Genomic DNA, 27,989 nt, shown 5'->3' on the forward strand with positions numbered 1-27,989 from the left:
TGGTTTTTACATCTTTTTTGGGGGGAATTTCATATAAAAAAATGTTAAAAATATTGTTATTTTTTCAAAATAAACGCTCTTTTTTTGTTTATAGCGCAAAAAGTAAAAATCGCACAGGTGATCAAATACCACCAAAAGAAAGCTCTGTTTGTGGGAAAAAAAGGACGTCAATTTCGTTTGGGTACGGCGTCACACGACCGCGCAATTGTCAGTTAAAGTTGCACAGCGCCAAATCGCAAAAAGTGGCCCAGACGTAAGACAGCAAAGTGCTCTAGTGGTAAAGTGGTTAAAGTCTGCTAAAAATAGAAAACTGATGCAGCCACCACATCTAAGGATTGGTGAGCTGCAATTTAATACATTTTTGTTTTGGGATTTAATATTGCTACAAATGAAACAATAATATCAATATTAAACATTATCCAGCAAATATTGCAAAATGTCAGTGTGACTCCATTCCTTTATTGGTGTTGGGAGTCAAAGTATGTATGAGTATGGATCATTCAGTATGGATCAGTCTTTTTAACCAATTCAACTCCAGAAGGTTTTACCCCCTTCCTGACCAGAGCACTTTTTGCAATTTAGCACAGCACTGCTTTAACTGTTAATTGCATGATCATGCAAATCTGTACCCAAATTTGCATCCTTTTTTCCCCACAAATAGAGCTTTCTTTTGGTGGTATTTGATCACCACTGAGATTTTTATTTTTTGCAATATAAATGAAAAAAGACAGAAATATTTTTTTAAAAAATCCGATTTTCTACTTCTTAGGCCAAAATGTATTCAGCCACATGTCAAGTGTATATTTATTGGTTTGCGCAAAAGTTATAGCATCTACAAACTATGGTACATTTATTTAAATTTACACAGCTTTTAGTTTATGCCTATCTCATTTTTTGAGGTGCTAAAATGTCAGAGCAGTACAAAACCCCCAAAATTGTAAGGCCTCCAAAACCGTGATAGGTAGTGTGGAGTAAAATCAACAATTTATGCCCTTAGAAAGCCTGAAGGCAGTGATTCATTTTAGGGTCCTGTTAGCAGCTAGACTGCCAAAAAGTTCCACACATGGGGTATCCCCCTACTCCGGAGAAGGCGCAAAATGTATTTTGGGATGAAATTCCACATATATCTATGGCATGTGTAAGAAATATATAATTTCAGTGATACTTGTCCATTGATAAAACTATTATTTATTTATTTTTTGTCATTTTTCCATCACTTGTGACAAAAAAATGAAATATTCAGTTGGGGGGGGGGGGGGGAGTAATTCGGGGGGTTTTGTACTGCTCAGACATTTTAGCACCTCAAGAAATTAGATAGGCAGTCATAAACTAAAAGCTGCGTAAATTTAAATAAATGTACCATAGTTTGTAGACACTACAACTTTTGCACAAACCAATAAATATACACTGTTAGAAATATTGCCCTCGATCTGGCGTTCGCGGTGATACCTCACATGCATGGTGCAATTGCTGTTTACGTATGACACCAGATCGATGATTGCATTTGCCGTTGCGAGCATGGGGTGACAGGAGTGATTTTTTTTTTTTATTATTATTTATTTTGCCTTTTTAGTTTATTTTTACACTGTCCCTTTCATTTTTTTTTTTTATCATTTTTATTGTTATCACAGGGAATGTAAACATCCACTATGATAGCAATAGGTAGTGACAGGTACTCTTTTTTTTAAAAAAAAATTGGGGTCCATTAGACTCTCTCCTCTGCCCTTAAAACATCTGACCACATCAAGATCGGTGTGACAAGGTGCTTTCCCGATTTCCCAATGGCACTGTTGATATCCAGGGAAACCGAAGTCATGAAATGCTCTTAGCTTCCGGTTTTTTAGTCCATAGAGATGATTGGAGCCATTCTGGTCTCTGATCAGCTCTAAAGTCAGCTGGCGGAACCACCAGCTACAGTCTTGGGTTACACAGTGGGATAGGGAAGCCCGAGATATCCGTGAAAGGTGGGGGGCATCCCCTCCCACTGCTTGTAAAAGCAGTATAGCAGCTGATTAACCGCTAGGATTGCTTTTACATTAAAGCCGACTGCCGGCTGAAAAAAATGATACCAAGATGATGTCTAAACCTGCAGGCATAATTCTGGTATAACCACTACATAGCAGTACTTTACTGGTCCTTGTTGGGCATATATTGTACTGTTCTTTTCTTCATGCAGCCTAACACACTCCTCCATTCACATCGATCGCTGTGGATAAATAAATCTCTACCAGGATAAGTGAATTAAAATATATGCCAAACATAGGGTAGATCTGCTCTCTGTGTCCACCCCATCCCCTATGCTTCGGCATATATGCTCTTTTTTTAAACTGTGGTGGTGAAATCATCTCCTACAGTGCTGGAGTCATTGATTTTACGTGTTGTGAGAGCAAACCATGTTGCTGTCAAAATAAGCAAATCAGTGCTGCAGCTGAATGGCGTACCTGTAAAGCAAACAATGGTTAACAATAAAAAACAGTAACAGTACAGTAAAACAGTAAAATGACATACCTGCAAAGCAAACAATGGTTAACAATAAAACACAGTAACAGTAAAACATTACAGTATAGCATCAAATACAGTAAAACTGTAACCTATAAAACTTATATTGTAACTATAAATGTTCCAGGGTAGGGTCTCTCAAAATGTGAGAGCCATCTAACATCTTCCGAAACCCTGTATGAAAGTGTGCCCTAGACAGTGCCGTGCTTTACCCTATACTAATACTTTACTTTGTGTGGTAGCGACAAAAACAGTCACCGATGCAAAGACCAGGTTCCCCAGGACAGGAGGGACAAAAATAGTGGCTGTCACGCCTATATCCACGCTTGCTACAGACACAGCATCTTTTTTGGGGTGTTCTTTGGGTAGGGGTACCAGGGAGGACATCCAGAAAATGCCTCATGCAGCCGGCTCTGCATCTTGATTGGGAAATTGAGCCACAGCACCTTCTGGACACAGAAGGGTTGTGATCATCTCTTCCTGGAATTTTAGGAAGAATCCACTTCTTCCAGATGCATTGTATAGTACATAAGCGTTAAAAAGAGCCAATTGGAATAAGTATACAGACACTTTTTTGTACCAGCATCTGGCCTTACGGGCAATTAAGTACGGCCCCATTATCTGGTCATTGAAGTCGCTCCCTCCCATTTTACGGTTGTAGTCATGGACACAGAGGGGCTTCTCAACAACACCAGTCGCCATTGTACTTTGGATTGTCGTATCTGCGTGAATGGAGGACAGAAGGAAAATGTTCTGTTTGTCCTTCCACTTCACTGCAAGCAATTCATTGCACCTCAAGCATGCTTTCTCCCCCTGAGTAAGTGGGGCATTTACAAGCCGTTGGGGGAACACCCCAGCGATTAGACAGCACGGTGCCACATGTGGCAATTCCTAATTGAAAGAGCTGTCTAAAAAGTGTCAGGCTTGTATAGAAGTTGTTAACGTATAAATGGTACCTCTTTCCGAATAAGGGTGACACCAAGTCCCAAACTATCTTGCCGCTGCTCCCTATGTGGTCTGGGCAGTTGGGGGGCTTCACATTGCTATCTTTTCCCTTGTAAACCATAAAACTACACGTATAGCCTGTTGCCCTGTCACAGAGCTTATACACCTTGACCCCATAACTGGCATGCTTGCTGGGGAGAAACCGTTTAAAAACAAGTCGGCCAGAGAACTTAATCAGGGACTCGTCAGCACAGACATCTTGTTGGGGGATAAACAAGGCTACAAATCTTTGATCAAAGTGGTTTATGAGGGGCGGAATTTTGTGGATCCGGTCAAATCCAGGATCACCCCGAGGACGACAGAGTTCATTGTTAATGAAGTACATGAACCCCAAGATTTGCTCGTATCTATTCCTGGCCATGGCAGCAGAGAACACGGCATATGATGAATTGGGTAAGTGGACCAATATGAATGCAGCTCATTCATTTTAGTAATGCCCATGTTGAGGGATAGGCCCAGAAAGGTTTTACATTTGGGAACCGGTATAGGTTCCAGCAAAATTGTCTGGCAAGGGTCAAATTTGGATTAGCGGTGATAAATTGATTAGCATACAAAATGCTTTGGTCCACAATAGATCCGTACATATCTTCATTAAAAAAAACAGCTCAAAAAAATCAAGGGGAGTGAAATTGGCTGTTTTCACCAGAATTCTGGGCTGACCAGTGAATGGGGGAAGTATGGGTGCTGCAGAATCTGTAGGCTGGCAATCAGGATTTTCAAGCTGATCAGGGAAGGCCCTATGGGCTCGATGGGCCTGCGTTCGAATTTGTGGTGGCTGCGGGCCACTACTTCTGCTAGCCACCGCACCAGCTTGAACTGCACTTATGGGACTCACCATGTCATGAAGTGATACTGCAGTGCTGGTTTGTCTATGACCAGGGTGTACTAGGCAGCTGATGCTCGCCAGTTCACCAGAAGGTTGAGCAGCAGTAGTACCGACACTCTGCTGCATTCGAGAATCATGCAGTTGTTGCTCCTCAGCAACAGCAGAATGGGGTCGGGTAAGCCTGACCTCAGCAGGGACCACTACTCGGCCCTCAGAGGTATCTGTCAGGGTGCCGCTGTTCTTTACAGGTTCGTATACTGAGCCTGATTGTGACAGTGAGAACTCCCAGTCTCTCTCATCTGTCATGCTCAGTATCCTGTAGGCCTCTTCACTAGCGTACCTTTCGTTTGACATTTTGGCCAATAAATTTACAGGTACCTAGTGTAACTCACAGGTAAAAAAGCACCTGGTTTTCAAGGACTGTTTGAACCGCTACGAAAAAAAACAACTGCTAGTGCTAGCAGAGATTAGGCCTGACTCTGCTAACACTGCGGTTTTGTGTGCTGTGTTTTGGAAGTGACAGTGATCTATTGATACTGCAATTCTTGGAGGGAGGGGTTAAACGCAGGTCCTGGCAGATGTCAGGGCTGATCCTGCTAACGCAGCATTTTTGGGAACACTAAACTATTAGGGACGCTAGTATAGTTCTGATCAGATCAAAGATATTGCCACTTTCAGACACTATTCTAGTATTGGAGGTATATAGTGTGTGTTAGTGTTATGAGCAATCAAAGGGTTAAAATCTGACTCTTCTGGGATTGACCCCAACTGATGCTGATACTAACTAACTGGTGTCACGTGTGACACTAATACAGTGATCAGAAAAAAAGATCTGTACACTTTACTAGTGACACTGTGATAGGGAGTGAAATGGTTAACTGGGGGTGATCAGGGGGTTAAAACTTTTTTTTAGAAAATATGTGGTGGGACCCTGACGCTATACTAAGACTGACACTGATGTTAACTAGCGTCACCCATGACACTAATACAGTGATCAGTAACTTATCTGTATATACTGGGGGTGATCAAGGGGTTAAACCTTTATTAGGGGGATATATGGAGGGTACCCTAAACCTAACCTGGCGGGTACCCTAAACCTATCTGGGACTGGCACTAACTAGCTTCACCAGTGACACTAATACAGTGATCAGTAAATTATCTGTATACTTTATATAGTGACACTGTGACAGGAAGTGAAAGGGTTAACTGGGAGGTGATCTGGGGGGGATGAGGGGGTTAAATGTGTGCCTATGTGTACTGGTGTCAGTGTAGTGCTTGTGTACTCACTGTCTGATGCTCTCTTCTCTCACGCTGGAACAGAAAAGGGCTCCAGGAGAGAAGATTGCATAATTTTCTGTGCCTGTGTTTATATTACACAGGCACAGGACGTTCTGCAATTGGTCAGAACTGATCACTAGGTCCAGTCCATAAATCATTGGCCTGGACCTGATGACTGATCGGTTCTGAACCGAATCAGGTCACCGTAGAAACAGTGAGCGCCCGCACCCGCGAGCGTGAATTACATACTTTTACGTGATTTTGCACAGCCGGACCGCCCTGCCGCAGTTTAAACGTGGTGGGCGGTCTGGAACTGGTTAAATCAAACAAGTCATTACAAATGACTTCTAATCTACTTAAGCCTATTGGGCCGAAAAGTGGAGTCCGTCTGACAGAAGCCGGCCGGCTTCTGTTAAAGGGACATGACCGAAAAAGGTCTGCCGTTTGGATCCTGATTAGGGTTGAGCGGACACCTAGATGTCCGTGTTCGACGGGTTCGTCCGAACTTTAAAAAAAAGTCCGGGTCCGTGTCCCGGACTTTTACCGAACTTTTCCCGGACACCGAACCCCATTGAAGTCAATGGGGACCCGAACTTTAAGGCACTAAAATGGCTCTAAAACACCAAAGGAAAGGGCTAGAGTGCTGCAAATGGCAGCAAAACGTAATTAAGAGCATGGCAAGTGCTCTGCAAACAAATGTGGATAGGGAAATAACTTAAAACAACAAAAAAAAACAGAAAAATAAAACAATGTTCTTCTTCATCTCTGAAGGACGAGGCCCATATGGAGTAGGAGGGAGGTTGAGGTGGTGGTGGATGTGGCGGTGACATAGGCGTGCGCACAGGGTGTGCTGGGTGTGCCTGGGCACACCCTAATCACCTAGGGCACATAGCATTGCCAGTGAGGAGATGGGAAAGATCTCCCTGGGACCTGCTCTGCTCTATTTCTCCTTGCCTACAGGTACATGGCCCCGATACATTACTCTCCCTGCTGGCAAACACATGCATGTGTATTTCAACTTTGGGGTGCACACCTTAATGCAATAGGCTGCGCACACCTATGGGCGGTGTAGGTGGAAGCGGCGGTGGAGGAGGACCAGGGCCGGATTAACAGCATCATGGGCTTGGTGCTGAGGATTTTGAAGGGCCTTAAGGGCCGTGCCTTGCCATGCACCCAGAGGAGGAAGGGTGCAGCCATGCATGCCTAATTCAACATGGGATGCTGTCTCTGAAGCCCATAAACACATCCATGCATCGCCAACTGTCCCTCCTTGTCCGGCCTTCACGCTGTGTGGGGAGGTTCTGAGGGTGCTGCCTGGGGAAGCGAGCATAGAAGCCAGACTTCTGTGTTTACAAGTGACAGAAGAGCGGTAACAGTGAATATGGCCAACCCGGGGCCTATATAAAAGGTAGGGGCCTGGAGCTGCAGCTCCAATAGCCCCTACATTAATCTGGCCCTGAGGAGGAGGACGAGGTAGCCAACACTGCTTCTTTTCAAAAATTTTAAATGAGGGTACACCCCAAAAGAGTGAGAAAGAGCAAAAATGGAACAATGGGTGGGTAAGGTCGGTATCCATTGCTATTCTGCATAAGGTACGGAAAAGTCCCGTGGGATCCATGCCTGGTTCATTTTAATGAACGTGAGCTTGTCCACATTGTCTCTGGACAGGCGGCTGCGCTTGTCTGTTATAACGCCCCCAGCCGTGCTAAATACCCGTTCAGATAATACACTGGCTGCAGGGCACGCCAGCACCTCCAAGGCGTAAAGGGCAAGCTCAGGCCATGTGCCCAATTTGGAGACCCAGAAGTTGAAGGGGGCAGACCCGTCATTCACTACATGTAGGCGTGTGCACACATACTGCTCCACCATGTTGGTAAAATGCTGCCTCCTGCTAAGACGTTCCATCTGAGCTGCTGGTGCTGCTGTTTGTTGTGGCGTGCTGACAAAGCTTTTCCACATTTCGGCCATGCTAACCCTGCCTTCTGAGGTGCTGGCGGTGCCCTGGTTGCGTTGGCGACCTCCTCCTCCTCCTCCTCTGCCTTGTGCTTCCACTGTGGCCCCGCTGTCAGATGGGAATGCCAGCAGCATGGCGTCTACCAGCGTGCGCTTGTACTCGCGCATCTTGCGATCGCGCTCCAGTGAGTGAATTAAGGACGGTACGTTGTCCTTGTAACGGGGATCCAGCAGCGTGGCCACCCAGTAATCAGCACAAGTTAGAATGTGGGCAACTCGGCGGTCGTTGTGGAGACACTGCAGCATGTAATCGCTCATGTGTGCCAGGCTGCCCAGAGGCAACGAAAGGCTGTCCTCTGTGGGAGGTGTATCGTCCGTGTCCTCTGTATCCCCCCAGCCACGCACCAGTGATGGCCATGAGCTGGCCTGGGTGCCACCCTGCTGTGAACATGGTTCCATCTCCTCCTCCAGCTCCTCCTCCTCCTCATCCTCCTCATCCTCCAGAACTGTGCCCCTGCTGGACAATTGCGTCCCTGGCGTTTGCGTGTGCAGGAACCCACCCTCGGAGCCCCTTGCGAATGACTGCCCTGAAAGCCTTGGAAATGTTACCTCTTCATCCTCCTCCTCCTCCTCATCCTGTGCCACATCCTCTTCCATCATCGCCCGAATTGTTTTTTCAAGGAGGCATAGAAGTGGGATAGTTAAGCTGAGAACGGCGTCATTGCCACTGGCCATGTTGGTGGAGTACTCAAAACAGCGCAACAAGGCACACAGGTCTCGCATGGAGGCCCAGTTATTGGTGGTGAAGTGGTGCTGTTCCGCAGAGCGACTCACGCGTGCGTGCTGCAGCTGAAACTCCACTATGGCCTGCTGCTGCTCGCACAGTCTTTCCAGCATGTGCAAGGTGGAGTTCCACCTTGTGGGCACGTCACATATGAGGCGGTGAGCGGGAAGGCCGAAGTTACGCTGCAGCGCTGCCAGGCGAGCAGCAGCAGGGTGAGAACGCCGAAAGTGCGCACAAACGGCCCGCACTTTCTGCAGCAGCTCTGACATATCGGGGTAGTTTTTAAGGAACCTCTGCACCACCAAATTCAGCACATGCGCCAGGCAAGGGATGTGCGTCAAACCGGCTAGGCCCAGAGCTGCTATGAGATTTCGCCCGTTATCGCACACCACCAGGCCGGGCTTGAGGCTCGCTGGCAGCAACCACTCATTTGTCTGCTGTTCCATGCTCCTCCACAACTCCTGCGCGGTGTGTGGTTTGTCCCCCAAACAGGCAAGTTGTAAAACTGCCTGCTGTCGTTTACCCCTGGCCGTGCTGAAGTTGGTGGTGAAGGTGTTACGCTGTCCGGATGAGGAGGCGGTAGAGGATGAGGAAGCGGAGTAGGAGGAGTTAGGAACAGGAGGCAAACTGAAGCGCCCTGCAATCCTCGGTGGTGGAAGGACATGCGCCAAATTGCTATCCGCCTCAGGCCCATCCGCCACTGCATTTACCCAGTGTGCCGTTAGGGAGATATAACGCCCCTGACCGTGCTTACTGGTCCACGTATCCGTAGTTAGGTGGACCTTGGCACAGATGGCGTTGCGCAGTGCACACCTGATATTTTCCCCCACTTGGTTGTGCAGGGAAGGGATGGCTTGCCTGGAAAAGTAGTGGCGGCTGGGCACGACGTACTGTGGGACAGCCACCGACATAAGGTTTTTAAAACTGTGCGTCTCCACCAGACGGAATGACAGCATTTCAAAGGCCAATAATTTTGAAATGCTGGCATTCAGGGCCAGGGATCGCGGGTGGGTAGGGGGGTACTTCCTCTTCCTCTCAAGTGTTTGGGAGATGGAAAGCTGAACGCTTCCACGGGACATTGTGGAGATGGTTGTTGGTGACCCAGGTGGTGGTGTTGCTGACAGATCGTCTGTTTGCGGGGTGGCAGGTGCCGGTATCACTACAGATGTGGCTGGAGCGGCCGAGACTGCAGCAGAAGAGGAAGCAGGATGAGCCAGAGACGTTTCTTGGTTTTGAAGGTGTGTACTCCACTGCAGCTCGTGCTTTGCACTTAGATGCCTGATCATGCAGGTTGTGCTCAGGTTGAGAAGGTTTATGCCTCGCTTCAAGCTCTGATTGCACAGGGTGCAAACCACTCGTGTCCTGTCATCAGCACATTTTCTAAAGAACTTCCACGCTAGAGAACTCCTTTGAGCTGACTTTGGTGCGCTCGTTCCCTTGCTGCGTTGGGCAGTAGCGGGCGTAGTGTCTAGGGCAAGGCCGCTCCGCTTCTGCACCCTGCTCCCTCTTCTGCTGTGCTGGTGGCTCTGTGCGACCACCGCCTCTTCCTCCAAACTACTCAGGTCACCTGCATGACGTTCATTCCATGTGGGGTCGAGGACCTCATCGTCCTCCACATCATCTTCCACCCAGTCTTCACCCCTGCCCTCCTTGTCGGTCTCCACAATGCTGAACGCCGCAGCAGTTGGCACCTGCGTTTCGTCATCATCGGAGACGTGCTGCGATGATCCTTGCATGTACTCATCTTGAGAAATAAGTGGTTGGGCATCGCTGCACTCAATCTCTTCCACTTCTGGGGCAGGGCTAGGTGGATGGCCCTGGGAAACCCTGCTGACAGAGTCCTCAAAAAGAATAAGAGACTGCTGTATGGCTTGGGGCTCAGACTGCTGGCCTGATTTGCAAGGGGGTGAGGTGAAAGACGGTTGGACATTGGCTGCAGGTGCCAACTCTGACCTTTCTGCAGTAGACTGGGTGGGAGACAATGTGAAGGAACTGGAGGCACTGTCAGCAGCAAACCAATCTACTATCGCCTCAACTTGTTCTGGCCTCATCACTTCTAGGGGCGTTTGATGCCCTACCAAATACTGATGCAGGTTCTGTCGCCTACTCACACTTGAGGAAGGTGTTTCACTTGTGCGTGTAGCTGGCACAGATCGACCACGTCCTCTCCTTGCAACAGGAGCTCTACCAGCAGCACCACGACCCAGGCCACGGCCCTTATTTGACGGTCTCCTCATATTTCTGTAATTTAAGATCTTGCCCTAGAAAGGTTTTTATTGAATAGCGGAATAGTAAATATGATCCAAAAAAGTGTATGTATCTCGCACGTACAAAACCACACTAGGCCCCAATTACTATTGTTTCTACCCCTAAAAGGATGGATGAGGAGTAGGAGGAGTATGGAACAGACAGCACCCTCAAATCTTCAGAAGTATGAGATGAACCCCAAAAACTTGGAAAGGTGGATCTCACACGTACCGACACAGACTATCCCGCAATTCAATTGATCCTCAAAGGTTTTTATTGAATAGCGGAATAGGAAATATGATCAAAAAAAGTGTATGTATCTCGCACGTACACAACCACACTAGGCCCCAATTACTATTGTTTGTACCCCTAAAAGGATGGATGAGGAGTAGGAGGAGGAGTATGGAACAGGCAGCACCCTCAAATCTTCAGAAGTATGAGATGAACCCCAAAAACTTGGAAAGGTGGATCTCACACGTACCGACACAGACTATCCCGCAATTCAATTGATCCTCAAAGGTTTTTATTGAATAGCGGAATAGGAAATATGATCAAAAAAAGTGTATGTATCTCGCACGTACACAACCACACTAGGCCCCAATTACTATTGTTTGTACCCCTAAAAGGATGGTTGAGCAGTAGGAGCAGGAGTATGGAACAGGCAGCACCCTCAAATCTTCAGAAGTATGAGATGAACCCCAACAACTTGGAAAGGTGGATCTCACACGTACCGACACAGACTATCTCGCAATTGAATTGATCCCCAAAGGTTTTAATTGAATAGCGGAATAGAAAATATGATCAAAAAGAAAGTGTATGTATCTCGCACGTACACCACCACACTAGGCCCCAACTACTATTGTTTGTACCCCTAAAAGGATGGTTGAGCAGTAGGAGGAGGAGTATGGAACAGGCAGCACCCTCAAACCTTCAGAAGTATGAGATGAACCCCAACAACTTGGAAAGGTGGATCTCTCTCACACGTACCAACACAGACTATCCCCCAATTTAACTGATCCCCAAAGGTTTTTGATTAAATAGCGGAATAGAAAATATGATCCAAAAAAAGTGTATGTATATCACACGTACACAACCACACTAGGCCCCAATTACTATTGTTTGTACCCCTAAAAGGCTAGATGAGGAGTAGGGGGGGTATGGAACAGGCAGCACCCTCAAACCTTCAGAAGTATGAGATGAACCCCAACAACTTGGAAAGGTGGATCTCTCTCACACGTACCAACACAGACTATCCCCCAATTTAACTGATCCCCAAAGGTTTTTGATTAAATAGCGGAATAGAAAATATGATCCAAAAAAAGTGTATGTATATCACACGTACACAACCACACTGGGCCCCAATTACTATTGTTTGTACCCCTAAAAGGCTAGGAGTAGGGGGAGTATGGAACAGGCAGCACCCTCAAACCTTCAGAAGTATGAGATGAACCCCAACAACTTGGAAAGGTGGATCTCTCTCACACGTACCAACACAGACTATCCCCCAATTTAACTGATCCCCAAAGGTTTTTGATTAAATAGCGGAATAGAAAATATGATCCAAAAAAAGTGTATGTATATCACACGTACACAACCACACTAGGCCCCAATTACTATTGTTTGTACCCCTAAAAGGCTAGATGAGGAGTAGGGGGGGTATGGAACAGGCAGCACCCTCAAACCTTCAGAAGTATGAGATGAACCCCAACAACTTGGAAAGGTGGATCTCTCTCACACGTACCAACACAGACTATCCCCCAATTTAACTGATCCCCAAAGGTTTTTGATTAAATAGCGGAATAGAAAATATGATCCAAAAAAAGTGTATGTATATCACACGTACACAACCACACTGGGCCCCAATTACTATTGTTTGTACCCCTAAAAGGCTAGGAGTAGGGGGAGTATGGAACAGGCAGCACCCTCAAACCTTCAGAAGTATGAGATGAACCCCAACAACTTGGAAAGGTGGATCTCTCTCACACGTACCAACACAGACTATCCCCCAATTTAACTGATCCCCAAAGGTTTTTGATTAAATAGCGGAATAGAAAATATGATCCAAAAAAAGTGTATGTATATCACACGTACACAACCACACTAGGCCCCAATTACTATTGTTTGTACCCCTAAAAGGCTAGATGAGGAGTAGGGGGGGTATGGAACAGGCAGCACCCTCAAACCTTCAGAAGTATGAGATGAACCCCAACAACTTGGAAAGGTGGATCTCTCTCACACGTACCAACACAGACTATCCCCCAATTTAACTGATCCCCAAAGGTTTTTGATTAAATAGCGGAATAGAAAATATGATCCAAAAAAAGTGTATGTATATCACACGTACACAACCACACTGGGCCCCAATTACTATTGTTTGTACCCCTAAAAGGCTAGGAGTAGGGGGAGTATGGAACAGGCAGCACCCTCAAACCTTCAGAAGTATGAGATGAACCCCAACAACTTGGAAAGGTGGATCTCTCTCACACGTACCAACACAGACTATCCCCCAATTTAACTGATCCCCAAAGGTTTTTGATTAAATAGCGGAATAGAAAATATGATCCAAAAAAAGTGTATGTATATCACACGTACACAACCACACTAGGCCCCAATTACTATTGTTTGTACCCCTAAAAGGCTAGGAGTAGGGGGAGTATGGAACAGGCAGCACCCTCAAACCTTCAAAAGTATGAGATGAACCCCAACAACTTGGAAAGGTGGATCTCTCTCACACGTACCAACACAGACTATCCCCCAATTTAACTGATCCCCAAAGGTTTTTGATTAAATAGCGGAATAGAAAATATGATCCAAAAAAAGTGTATGTATATCACACGTACACCACCACACTAGGCCCCAACTACTATTGTTTGTACCCCTAAAAGGATGGTTGAGCAGTAGGAGGAGGAGTATGGAACAGGCAGCACCCTCAAACCTTCAGAAGTATGAGATGAACCCCAACAACTTGGAAAGGTGGATCTCTCTCACACGTACCAACACAGACTATCCCCCAATTTAACTGATCCCCAAAGGTTTTTGATTAAATAGCGGAATAGAAAATATGATCCAAAAAAAGTGTATGTATATCACACGTACACAACCACACTAGGCCCCAATTACTATTGTTTGTACCCCTAAAAGGCTAGATGAGGAGTAGGGGGGGTATGGAACAGGCAGCACCCTCAAACCTTCAGAAGTATGAGATGAACCCCAACAACTTGGAAAGGTGGATCTCTCTCACACGTACCAACACAGACTATCCCCCAATTTAACTGATCCCCAAAGGTTTTTGATTAAATAGCGGAATAGAAAATATGATCCAAAAAAAGTGTATGTATATCACACGTACACAACCACACTAGGCCCCAATTACTATTGTTTGTACCCCTAAAAGGCTAGATGAGGAGTAGGGGGGGTATGGAACAGGCAGCACCCTCAAACCTTCAGAAGTATGAGATGAACCCCAACAACTTGGAAAGGTGGATCTCTCTCACACGTACCAACACAGACTATCCCCCAATTTAACTGATCCCCAAAGGTTTTTGATTAAATAGCGGAATAGAAAATATGATCCAAAAAAAGTGTATGTATATCACACGTACACAACCACACTGGGCCCCAATTACTATTGTTTGTACCCCTAAAAGGCTAGGAGTAGGGGGAGTATGGAACAGGCAGCACCCTCAAACCTTCAGAAGTATGAGATGAACCCCAACAACTTGGAAAGGTGGATCTCTCTCACACGTACCAACACAGACTATCCCCCAATTTAACTGATCCCCAAAGGTTTTTGATTAAATAGCGGAATAGAAAATATGATCCAAAAAAAGTGTATGTATATCACACGTACACAACCACACTAGGCCCCAATTACTATTGTTTGTACCCCTAAAAGGCTAGATGAGGAGTAGGGGGGGTATGGAACAGGCAGCACCCTCAAACCTTCAGAAGTATGAGATGAACCCCAACAACTTGGAAAGGTGGATCTCTCTCACACGTACCAACACAGACTATCCCCCAATTTAACTGATCCCCAAAGGTTTTTGATTAAATAGCGGAATAGAAAATATGATCCAAAAAAAGTGTATGTATATCACACGTACACAACCACACTGGGCCCCAATTACTATTGTTTGTACCCCTAAAAGGCTAGGAGTAGGGGGAGTATGGAACAGGCAGCACCCTCAAACCTTCAGAAGTATGAGATGAACCCCAACAACTTGGAAAGGTGGATCTCTCTCACACGTACCAACACAGACTATCCCCCAATTTAACTGATCCCCAAAGGTTTTTGATTAAATAGCGGAATAGAAAATATGATCCAAAAAAAGTGTATGTATATCACACGTACACAACCACACTAGGCCCCAATTACTATTGTTTGTACCCCTAAAAGGCTAGATGAGGAGTAGGGGGAGTATGGAACAGGCAGCACCCTCAAACCTTCAGAAGTATGAGATGAACCCCAACAACTTGGAAAGGTGGATCTCTCTCACACGTACCAACACAGACTATCCCCCAATTTAACTGATCCCCAAAGGTTTTTGATTAAATAGCGGAATAGAAAATATGATCCAAAAAAAGTGTATGTATATCACACGTACACAACCACACTAGGCCCCAATTACTATTGTTTGTACCCCTAAAAGGCTAGGAGTAGGGGGAGTATGGAACAGGCAGCACCCTCAAACCTTCAGAAGTATGAGATGAACCCCAACAACTTGGAAAGGTGGATCTCTCTCACACGTACCAACACAGACTATCCCCCAATTTAACTGATCCCCAAAGGTTTTTGATTAAATAGCGGAATAGAAAATATGATCCAAAAAAAGTGTATGTATATCACACGTACACAACCACACTAGGCCCCAATTACTATTGTTTGTACCCCTAAAAGGCTAGATGAGGAGTAGGGGGAGTATGGAACAGGCAGCACCCTCAAACCTTCAGAAGTATGAGATGAACCCCAACAACTTGGAAAGGTGGATCTCTCTCACACGTACCAACACAGACTATCCCCCAATTTAACTGATCCCCAAAGGTTTTTGATTAAATAGCGGAATAGAAAATATGATCCAAAAAAAGTGTATGTATATCACACGTACACAACCACACTAGGCCCCAATTACTATTGTTTGTACCTCTAAAAGGCTAGATGAGGAGTAGGGGGGGTATGGAACAGGCAGCACCCTCAAACCTTCAGAAGTATGAGATGAACCCCAACAACTTGGAAAGGTGGATCTCTCTCACACGTACCAACACAGACTATCCCCCAATTTAACTGATCCCCAAAGGTTTTTGATTAAATAGCGGAATAGAAAATATGATCCAAAAAAAGTGTATGTATATCACACGTACACAACCACACTGGGCCCCAATTACTATTGTTTGTACCCCTAAAAGGCTAGGAGTAGGGGGAGTATGGAACAGGCAGCACCCTCAAACCTTCAGAAGTATGAGATGAACCCCAACAACTTGGAAAGGTGGATCTCTCTCACACGTACCAACACAGACTATCCCCCAATTTAACTGATCCCCAAAGGTTTTTGATTAAATAGCGGAATAGAAAATATGATCCAAAAAAAGTGTATGTATATCACACGTACACAACCACACTAGGCCCCAATTACTATTGTTTGTACCCCTAAAAGGCTAGATGAGGAGTAGGGGGGGTATGGAACAGGCAGCACCCTCAAACCTTCAGAAGTATGAGATGAACCCCAACAACTTGGAAAGGTGGATCTCTCTCACACGTACCAACACAGACTATCCCCCAATTTAACTGATCCCCAAAGGTTTTTGATTAAATAGCGGAATAGAAAATATGATCCAAAAAAAGTGTATGTATATCACACGTACACAACCACACTGGGCCCCAATTACTATTGTTTGTACCCCTAAAAGGCTAGATGAGGAGTAGGGGGAGTATGGAACAGGCAGCACCCTCAAACCTTCAGAAGTATGAGATGAACCCCAACAACTTGGAAAGGTGGATCTCTCTCACACGTACCAACACAGACTATCCCCCAATTTAACTGATCCCCAAAGGTTTTTGATTAAATAGCGGAATAGAAAATATGATCCAAAAAAAGTGTATGTATATCACACGTACACAACCACACTGGGCCCCAATTACTATTGTTTGTACCCCTAAAAGGCTAGATGAGGAGTAGGGGGAGTATGGAACAGGCAGCACCCTCAAACCTTCAGAAGTATGAGATGAACCCCAACAACTTGGAAAGGTGGATCTCTCTCACACGTACCAACACAGACTATCCCCCAATTTAACTGATCCCCAAAGGTTTTTGATTAAATAGCGGAATAGAAAATATGATCCAAAAAAAGTGTATGTATATCACACGTACACAACCACACTAGGCCCCAATTACTATTGTTTGTACCCCTAAAAGGCTAGATGAGGAGTAGGGGGGGTATGGAACAGGCAGCACCCTCAAACCTTCAGAAGTATGAGATGAACCCCAACAACTTGGAAAGGTGGATCTCTCTCACACGTACCAACACAGACTATCCCCCAATTTAACTGATCCCCAAAGGTTTTTGATTAAATAGCGGAATAGAAAATATGATCCAAAAATGTGTATGTATATCACACGTACACAACCACACTGGGCCCCAATTACTATTGTTTGTACCCCTAAAAGGCTAGGAGTAGGGGGAGTATGGAACAGGCAGCACCCTCAAACCTTCAGAAGTATGAGATGAACCCCAACAACTTGGAAAGGTGGATCTCTCTCACACGTACCAACACAGACTATCCCCCAATTTAACTGATCCCCAAAGGTTTTTGATTAAATAGCGGAATAGAAAATATGATCCAAAAAAAGTGTATGTATATCACACGTACACAACCACACTAGGCCCCAATTACTATTGTTTGTACCCCTAAAAGGCTAGATGAGGAGTAGGGGGAGTATGGAACAGGCAGCACCCTCAAATCTTCAGAAGTATGAGATTGTGTTCACTGTACCCCACAAAGATTGAGTTCACTGCACCCCACAATGATTGTGTTCACTGCACCCCACAAAGATTGTGTTCACTGCACCTCACAAAGATTGTGTTCACTGTACCCCCCAAAGATTGTGTTCACTGCACCCCACAAAGATTCTGTTCACTGTACCCCACAAAGATTGTGTTCACTGCACCCTAAAAGGATGTTGTTCACTGCACTCCACAAAGATTGTGTTCACTGCACCCTAAAAGGATGTTGTTCACTGCACCCCAAAAAGATTGTGTTCACTGTACCCCCCCAAAGATTGTGTTCACTGCACCCCACAAAGATTGTGTTCACTGCACCCCAAAAAGATTGTGTTCACTGTACCCCCCAAAGATTGTGTTCACTGCACCCCAAAAAGATTGTGTTCACTGTACCCCCCAAAGATTGTGTTCACTGCACCCCACAAAGATTCTGTTCACTGTACCCCACAAAGATTGTGTTCACTGCACCCCAAAAAGATTGTGTTCACTGTACCCCCCCAAAGATTGTGTTCACTGCACCCCACAAAGATTCTGTTCACTGCACCCCACAAAGGATTTTGTTCACTGCACCCCAAAAAGATTGTGTTCACTGCACCCCAAAAAGGATTTTGATCACTGCACCCCAAAAAGGATGTTGTTCACTGCACCCCAAAAATGATTTTGTTCACTCCACCCCAAAAAGATTGTGTTCACTGCACCCCACAAAGATTGTGTTCACTGCACCCCAAAAAGATTGTGTTCACTGTACCCCCCAAAGATTGTGTTCACTGCACCCCACAAAGATTCTGTTCACTGTACCCCACAAAGATTGTGTTCACTGCACCCCAAAAAGATTGTGTTCACTGCACCCCAAAAAGGATGTTGTTCACTGCACCCCAAAAAGGATGTTGTTCACTCCACCCCAAAAAGATTGTGTTCACTGCACCCCACAAAGATTGTGTTCACTGCACCCCAAAAAGATTTTGTTCACTGCACCCCAAAAATGATTTTGTTCACTGCACCCCAAAAAGGATTTTGTTCACTGCACCCCAAAAAGGATGTTGTTCACTCCACCCCAAAAAGATTGTGTTCACTGCACCCCAAAAAGATTGTGTTCACTGCACCCCACAAAGGATTTTGTTCACTGCACCCCAAAAAGATTGTGTTCACTGCACCCCAAAAAGGATGTTGTTCACTGCACCCCAAAAAGGATTTTGTTCACTGCACCCCAAAAAGATTGTGTTCACTGCACCCCACAAAGGATTTTGTTCACTGCACCCCACAAAGATTGTGTTCACTGCACACCAAAAAGGATTGTGTTCACTGCACCCCAAAAAGATTTTGTTCACTGCACCCCAAAAAGATTGTGTTCACTGCAGCCCAAAAAGATTGTGTTCACTGCAGCCCAAAAAGATTGTGTTCACTGCAGCCCAAAAAGATTGTGTTCACTGCAGCCCAAAAAGATTGTGTTCACTGCAGCTCACACACAGAAAAATGGATGTGGATCACTGACACCTGCCTATCTCCAATCCCACACCACACAGCAATATCGATTGTAGTTTGTAGAACACAGTTTCCCTAAAATTCAGCAGACTCTGTCCCTAACAGGATTGAGAAGAGATCGTAGATCAGGATTGAGTGCAGATTCACCCCACCCCCCACACAGCAATATCGATTGTAGTTTGTAGAAGACACTGACCCTATAATTCAGCAGACTCTATCCCTAAAATGCCTACAACTCGCCCTGCCTAAACACTCCGACCTGTCCCTCAATTCTATCCGGACACAAATGGTTTTTTCCTGCCTATCTTTCCCTAATCAGCAGCCAGCACATTGATGTGTGCTCTGTCCCTTAGCTAAGCAGCAGAATGACGCTGCTGCGGCGGCTGCCTCGAACTTATAAAGACTTGGTCACATGCTTCAGACGGCCAATCACAGCTACTAAGACATTTGCAGGCATGGCTGGGATGGCTTAAGGCACACCAGTTAAACGATTGTTGATTGGCTGTTGAAAGCCCGCCATGAAAAGAGCGCCAAAGCATGCAAAACCCGGAAATAAAACGACCGAACACGGATTTTTACCCGAACATACAGTAAAGTGTCCGTGTCCGTGTTCGGGTAAAAAAAATCCAATTATTCGGTACGAACACGAATAATACAGTCCGTGTTCGCTCAACACTAATCCTGATCAGTGCTCTCAGCACTATTGTCTCAGCACTGACACGCTGTTGTTAAGTGCACCAGCACTCTTTAAGGGCCCCAACAATAGCCAGCAGAAGAACATCTCAAAGGACTGTCCCTCTCATAATAATTATTCTGCAAGTCCCCTTTTTTCCCTTCCCCTCCTCTACCACCCTCCCTTTCCTGTGGACAGTGCATACCCAGTTGGTCTAGGATTAGAATTACCACCATAAATACTCTTTGACAGTATAGCTCCAGGACTCAGTAGCATAAACTTTACTACTGGCCACTGCTGCACATCAGGTGGCCTTGCCACTGTTTATTTTGATCTGGATGCCAAATGTCATCTTTTGCCTAATTTTTACTGTTAATCACTTTGTATAATAAATTGTGTTTTTACCATTGTAAATCAATGTTATACTTGCCTAGCTTCCAAACATATTGGGTGACAATATATTGAGTTTGTCTTTACTACCTGGTTTGGTGCCTGTTTTCTTTAAAAAAATGTACTACTACTTGGTACTAAGTATCACCTTCAATAATTTCCTTTAATATTGTATGTCTGTACGTTAAACCTGGTGTGTTAAAAGGGCTGAGGGTTTTTGGAAAGGTTTGAAGCAAAGAACAGAGGATCTATCCTAATTAACGGCTCCTACAGGGGTAGCACTACAGACATTTGTTAAGTGATGACAGCTGAGGGACCCACTGCAAGCTGTGCAAGCCAAAGGATGACATGCAACCATGAGATTGTCTAAAAGGAGACCTATTGTATGCTCTGTAAGGTGTAAGTGAACTTCTCAGGATTACATAGAATTTATCAGTTCGCATACCAATAATCTGATCACCTCTGGGACAAGAAAAAATACAGCAGTAATATTAGGAATGACTCCTGATGCGTCCATACCTTTTTCTGAATGTTTGCATTGTCTTGCAGCTTGCTCTCCTCAATTTCATTGGACAGTAAACTAGAAGGTGCGCTCACAGTACCAGACAATGAGTCAGGAAACAGATTGGAAAGCTGTGATTTCGTACGAAGTCGTAGGGTGTTCCTATAGAATATTTTATATTGCTGGGATAAGTGATATGTTAGACAATTCTTGTTGCAAATATTCTTTGCATTGAATCACATGGTCAGATATCTAGTCATACAGCTTTATTCATGAATGTTTGTAGATAATGACACTAGCTATAACCAATTGTAGAGTTCCAGTATGAGAAATATCTTTTTCTTATACTGGATTATCTATATCAACCTTCTAAATTCGGCTGCTCTGCCACAGCAAACACAACTACACAACAGACTATAAACTGAAAAGATAAACAGAATGTAGTACATTTGATATTAAAGGCGCAGACACAATTGTTTAAGCAGTACTTTGGAAACCCATAAAAAAAATAAATTTACTCTTATCTGTGACTGACATATGATTATAGATTCTATATCATGAACTACAGGACATTATAAATCATTATGGTCATTTGGTAATATGTTTTGTTTAACTTTTTTCTAGATGTCAATTCTTGCAGCTTTGCCCCCTGTACTGCTGATGTGGTGTCCAGGGCCATGTCCTGGGATCACGGCATTAACCTTATTGTACTTTTAGCACATGCTCATTAACTCAAAAAGGCATTGACTGGATTAATCAGGGCTGTCAGTGGGTAGTCCCAACATATATAGGAGGGGGGGGTCTGGGTGGAGCCAACACATAATGTAGGCATAATGGGCAGTACTTGGATATTTAGAGGCAGGGTCTGGATTGGACCAACCCATACAGTGGTTGTGATTTAGGCACTCCCACCAGCAAAGGTTTGTGCAACTGAAATTTGGAACGTAGGCTGGGTTAACAGTGTCCTGATACCTTTTTATTGGTACAGTGCATCTGGAAAGTATTCACAGCACTTCACATTTTGTTATGTTACAGCCTTATTCCAGAATGGATTCAATTCTTTATTTTACTCAACATTCTGCAAACAATACCTTATAATGGCAATGTGAAAAAAGTTTGTTTGAAATCTTTGTAAATTTATTAAAAAAAAAAAAAATCACATGTACATAAGTATTCACAGCCTTTGCCATGACACTCAAAATTGAGTTCAGGTGCATCTTGTTTACACTGATCATCCTTGAGATGTTTCTACAACTTGATTGGAGTCCGTCATTGGTAATTTCAGTTAATTGGACATGATTTGGAAAGGCACACACCTGTCTATAAAAGGTCCCAGAGTTAACAGTGCATGTCAGAGGACAAATCAAGCCATGAAGTCCAATGAATTGTCTTTAGACCTCTGAGACAGGAATGTATCGAGGCACAGATCTGTGGAAGGGTACAGACAAATTTCTGCAGCATTTGGAAGCAAGTTTGGAACCACCAAGACTCTTCCTAGAGCGGGCTGCCTGGCCAAACTGAGCAATCAGGAGAGAGGGGTCTTAGTCAAGCAGGTGACCAAGAACCTGATGGTCACTCTGACAGAGCACCAGCGTTTCTCTGGGGAGAGAGAACCTTCCAGAAGAACAACCATCTCTGCAGCACTCCACCAATCAAGCCTGTATAGTACAGTGGCCAGACAGAAGCCACTCCTCAGTAAAAGGCACATGACAGCCCATCTGGAGTTGCCCAAAAGACACCTGAAGGATTCTCCGACCATGATAAACAAAATTCTCTGGTCTGATGAAAAAAAGATTGAGCTCTTTGGCCCGAATGGCAAGCGTCATGCCTGTGGGAAACCAGGCACCGCTCATCACCTGACCAATACCCTCCCTACAGTGATGCATGGTGGCGGCAGCATCATGCTGTGGGGATGTTTTTCAGTGGCAGGAACTGGGAGACTAGTCAGGATCGAAGGAAAGATGAATGCAGCAATGTACAGAATGAAAACTTGCTCCACAGTGCTCTGGATCTCAGACTGGGGCGAAGGTTCATCTTCCAACAGGGAATAAGCACACAGCCAAGATAACAAAGGAGTGGTTATGGGACAACACTGTGAATGTCCTTGAGTGGCCCAGCCAGAGCCCAGACTTGAACATCTCTGAAAAGATATGAAAATAGCTGTGCACCGACGCTCCCCATCCAACCTGATGGAGCTTGAGAGGTCTTGCAAAGAAGAATGGGGGAAACTGCCCAAAAATAGGTGTGCCAAGCTTGTAGCGTTATACTCAAAAATAATTGAAGCTGTAATTGGTGCCAAAGGTGCTTCAACAAAGTATTGAGCAAAGGCTGTGAATATTTATGTACATGTTATTTTTTCAGATTTTTATTTTTAATAAATTTGCAAAGATTTCAAACAAACTTATTTCACATTGTCATTGTGGGGTATTGTTTGTAGAATTTTGGGGAACATAATGAATTTAATCCATTTTGGAATAAGGCTGTAACATAACAAAATGTGGAAAAAGTGAAGCGCTGTGAATACTTTCCAGATGCACTGTAAGTATGCTTTTGCATGCATGTACACTCATCTAAAAAGGGATTAAGGCTATTATATCTTAATTTCTGCCTATCAAAAATCTGTCAGAGTAATTTAAAGTTTAGAAGTTCTTTTTTTTTCTAATACTGTATATTGTACTACCAAAGAATATATTTTTGTAACTGATTTATTCAAAGTCAGTATACCAAATAATACTAATAAGGTAATCAAATAATGTAAAGGATCAAAGGATGTTAGATTCTTTGACCACCCTTTGATTCATGTGACATCTCAGGGGTAATATTAATTGTGCAGGTTATAGAACCTGTCCCACATGCTTTTTTGCTAACAGATGGAATGTATCTTATCTTGATCCTCTAATCCTAAAACTCATTTAAAAAGTGGATTTTGACTGCAACTGTTTCCATCAGTAGCTTCTCAGACAGGCATTTTGTTTTGCCATGAACATGTTCTAATAGAGTGGCAATGTCTGAGAGATTCAGAAGACAGATGCCTGAGCTGAGATTTTCCATATCATGCAGGAGGTAATAGAGTGTTTTATGACTGCTAACAGATGCAGCTTTTGGAATTTATGTCCTCACTGTTCATTATCTGAACAAATATCATTCGGCTGCTGGAGTGATTACACTCCATAATTGGTGCAGTTATTAGCAGATGATTTATTTGTTCTTATTCTATTCTGTTGTATAAAGTGAGCATTTTCCATAAAACCTGAGGCTAGTTGCACGCTGTTGCAATGCAATACCACTATTGAGTTAATGTGCATTATATCGTGTATTATTGTACACTGTCTTAGGTCAGACTATTCATTTTAAATGGCAGTCCAAGACCAAGCTGCAGCCAAGTTTTGACTGCAATAAATATTTTAACACACTTACACCTTTCATTGTATGTGTACATGCTTGTAAGTTCTGATCCACTGGCAAGGTACATTGAGGTGCCTGCCAGTCAAAATGAATGAAAACGTCCAGAAAACTGTTAAATATGGGTCACCTCTGAGGTGATGGATCACTGGGAGGGAGATCTTCAGAAACCTGAGTTTTTTAAACCACATAAAATGTTTAAGCCAAACAGTGATGACCAAGGAATTAAAGTGTAGCACTGCCCCCGCAAGGATTGCTGGATATTGACTCTGCAGGCTCCCCTGGTTGCCAACACACGGTTATAAGTAGATAAAGTTTCTGGATCCCTCCTTGCTACTGTTGGCTCTTGACAGAAATAAACAGTCTAAGGGTGTTGGTTTTTTTTGTTGTTTATTTTGTAATTGGGATAGGAGAAGGGAATAGTGGGATTCTCCAATTTAACTATTCACAATACTTGAGGACTTCTATCTTCAGACCTCTGCTGACATATATGGAACAGCCAGGCTGTTAATTCACCCTGCCACTGGGATGAACAGGGTTCAGCAGACCTCACTAACCGATCCTGCTCTCTGGTAGGCAGAGAACAATAAAGATTTACCTGCAGCCCCTCTGGTAAGCAGACAGAGCTCAAAACGATACTTTCTCCCTAGCACCTACCTAGGAGGGTGCTACACTCACCCCCTGTCAAAACAAGCCATGTCCTCACTGGCTCTGGGCAGCCGCCCCTACAAAAATTATTGTACAAAAATTTTACGGAGTATCCCACAAACTTGGAGTAGGGGAAAAGGGAAGTAACACATGTACAGGGCAATGGGGCATACCCCATATGTGGCCAGTGAATACATTAAATTATGTGGAAAAATATATGACTCTGCTGTACAAAAATTCACACATGTATGTACATATGCCAGGTGCATTTAGACCAATGCACCCCCCACCAAACAAAAATCTGTTTGACAGGTAAAGGCATTACCCTATCCAACTAACTAGACAATTTCAGCATTGTATAGAAATTTACATTGAAAAGTGGAGGGCCTATCCAGACCCGGAAGTCCCATGCAAGCCTGCAAAGGAAACAAAGGGTTAAGCACAAAATGTACATTGTCCACCTACTCACGGTGAGACTGCCCTCTCCGCAGAGGTGACCTTCTCACCAGCATTATCGTTAGCTGTGACATTCCCGTAGAGATCATCAGTTCCGGCCCCCTAAGGGCATGCTTGACTCGAAGTTCTGTTGTGTACCTGCAATAGACAACAAACAGATCCTGCCAAGCTGACTATTTAACACTTCACCATCAATTTCATTGATTTCTACTGAGAATCATGTTTTGACTAATAGGCACACAGTCCCTTTCAGACACCAGGGCACCGACTCTCTTTCCTATTATAGTCAGACCACAAGTTCAGAATGAAGAAATGTGGAGTCCACCCGAATGGTGTTCACGGTGTCCTCTCCTTCTGTAACACTGAGGCAACACATCTTCTTCAGGCAGCAAGGTACTTTGCTGGAGACTGAGAAACTTGCTTAACTTGCGAATCTCTGCAAAGCTCTTCAAGGGATCCTTCACTCCGGCATCTGAAGAGACAATGAGTCACTGCCCCTTTTTCACCAGGTAGCAACTCACACAAACTTCCTTCAATTGGCCCACTGGCCAAACAGGATCTTCACAAAGTGTCCTTTGAGCAAAATATTCTTGCAGTGTCCTCTTCTGTACTTCAACCGTCTTGGCTCACTGGACCAAAGCTCTTCGCAATGTATCTCTAACAGCAATTAGTGATCCTAGCCCAAGGGATTTTGGCAAGGTGTTCCGTGGACATTACTTCTTTTTGCAAACTGTAGCATGAAGGCAAAGCGTTCGCTAGAGTTTTTTTTAACAGAAAGTCTTTATAAACCAGAGGGTTGGCCCTCTTTCAGATAAAGGAACTGCACAGTAGTAGTGTTGCTGTATCCCAACTCCATATGCATGGTTAGAAAGAAAAGGGAATTAGGGGATAAGGCTCCGATCTTACCAACCACTCTGAACTCAGTAAAAGCTCTTCAGGCACTCTAGCCCCTTTTACATCGTCACATTACTGGAGAATATCCAAGCTAATTAGCCTCTTAACAATACAACTCTCCTGGCAAGAATAGGAACTCTGCATCCTCAGCAGTAGTAGTCAGGATGAGGTATCTGAATAGTCTTTCCTGAATTCAAACAGCCCAAGCTTGGCCTATTCCATTTGGCCACTGAATTTCCACTCGATCGATGTGGATGGACCGCCCCCAAGTTCCAGTTGGCCTTTGCAGATAGAAAGGTGTCCCACAGCTCAGGCCTCTTCTGGTTGCGATATGGCTTGGGGATGAACAGGAAGTCCCAAACGGCATCATCACACCAAGCCTCTCTCTTGGCCTCAATCTCCTCCATAATCTCCCGAGGAGCATATGGATAGTCGTACCCATACTCCAGGGCTACCTTCTTCTGTATTCGACGCTAGAACCGAGAGAACCTGGGAAGTCTCTGTCTCCTCTCCCAGGTGGTGTTTATAGGGTCTCCTCTTTCTTAAAGAGACTGGCGTAGGCGTCATTCTGGTCCCAAGCCCGGGTGTAGGTGCGAGGTGGGGATAAATCTGTGACCTTTGTGGCGTAGGTCTCACAGAACCCCAAGTTCCTGGCACACTGCATAGGCACAACAGCCCCCTTAGTCTCATCACTGAGAGAACTAGGACTTGCAGAGCTACTTCTCTTCTCTGTCCCCCAGTCCCATTCAGTCTCTTCCTCCAACTTCCACACATCAATGCCCTCTTCCAGGGACCCAAACTGACCTTGGAAATGGGGCTACCCTATGTCAATGGCTCCAGCCTCTACTTTACTGGACACACTAGAGGCCTTCTTCTCTGGAGCCCATTGACTCCCCTCTGCCACTTTAAGAGTGGAATGTTCTGCCATTGCAGTGGTTGCTGGGGCATCTTGCGGCTCAGCCTTCACAATCTGCGCACATCTAACCTCTGAGATACGGGTCTCCCTGGCTTGTCAGGCAGGTTGCTGACGTACTAGAGCTGCCAATGGCTTATGGAGCTCGGGACTTATTGTCCCTTCTATCAAAAACAGTGAGACATATATGCATATCCTTCCCTGCCTGGAACCATTCCTGCAAACAAATAGGTCCGGAGTATGATGCCTTACTTGACTACATAAAATGTGCCTGCCCCTACCTGCTTGAGGCTATCCCCACACCATAATAGATCTCTTACACCTAATGTTGAGCACCCATAATCCTGAATGTATCAGGGAGAGGGTGCGGGTAGTCGAGATTGCCAGGAGATTACCAACAGTGGAGACTATAAGGGTCCAAAAAATGTGTGAATCCAGCACAAATTTAATGTGTATACACGCCAAAATGAAGCGTATGTTTTGAATACGAAAGCAGTAAGCCCTATTCAGCATCTGTGTCGCCACAACCTTGTCATCTACTCTGAGTCATTATCAATAAGGGTCAGTACAGAACCAGAACCATGTGCAACAATATATGATAATAGTATTGATGACTTGTTAACAAATGTACAATTGACTAATAGTCACCTGGTTATGTTTTATGTTATTCATAGAAATACCGGTCTGTCTTGGTCTCTCAGGCCCTGAGAAAGCCTTGAGCGAAACGCTTCGGCTTGCTGGGGACCTACACTGACCGATTCCATCGTGAGACCTACACTCCATCCTACACAGGCTTTTTGATCTTGTTCCCCTTCTGGGACGTATTTCTATGTTGTAAATGGCTCATTCTACTTGATTTTATAATTGTACGTCAGTCCAATTGCATTCATTATGCATGGTGGTTCATGCTTTTTATCCGATATACTAATAAAATGTTGTCTGGTTTTATAAACTGGTTTTACGTCTGATCCTTCTACTCCCATTGGCCTGCAAAGCCCCATCTTTTTCTTTCTTTTTTTGTTGGCTTGACACACTGTAGTG

General features: G+C 44.6%; 1 protein-coding gene across 1 annotated transcript in view; it reads right to left on the minus strand.

Moving 5' to 3' along the window:
- Nucleotides 1-27,989, minus strand: part of LOC309557374 (bile salt export pump-like) — a gene marked incomplete at its 5' end in the record, with an annotated part of 154,691 nt that overhangs the window by 50,139 nt on the left and 76,563 nt on the right. The window contains one exon of the mRNA XM_082260065.1: nt 20,653-20,797. Within this exon, the coding sequence (XP_082116191.1) occupies nt 20,653-20,797 (145 nt within the window). The remainder of the gene's footprint in view (nt 1-20,652; nt 20,798-27,989) is intronic.

The sequence above is a fragment of the Pelophylax lessonae genome (genome assembly GCF_965119305.1).
Source record: "Pelophylax lessonae genome assembly, chromosome: 6".
Classification (NCBI taxonomy): Eukaryota; Metazoa; Chordata; class Amphibia; order Anura; family Ranidae; genus Pelophylax; species Pelophylax lessonae.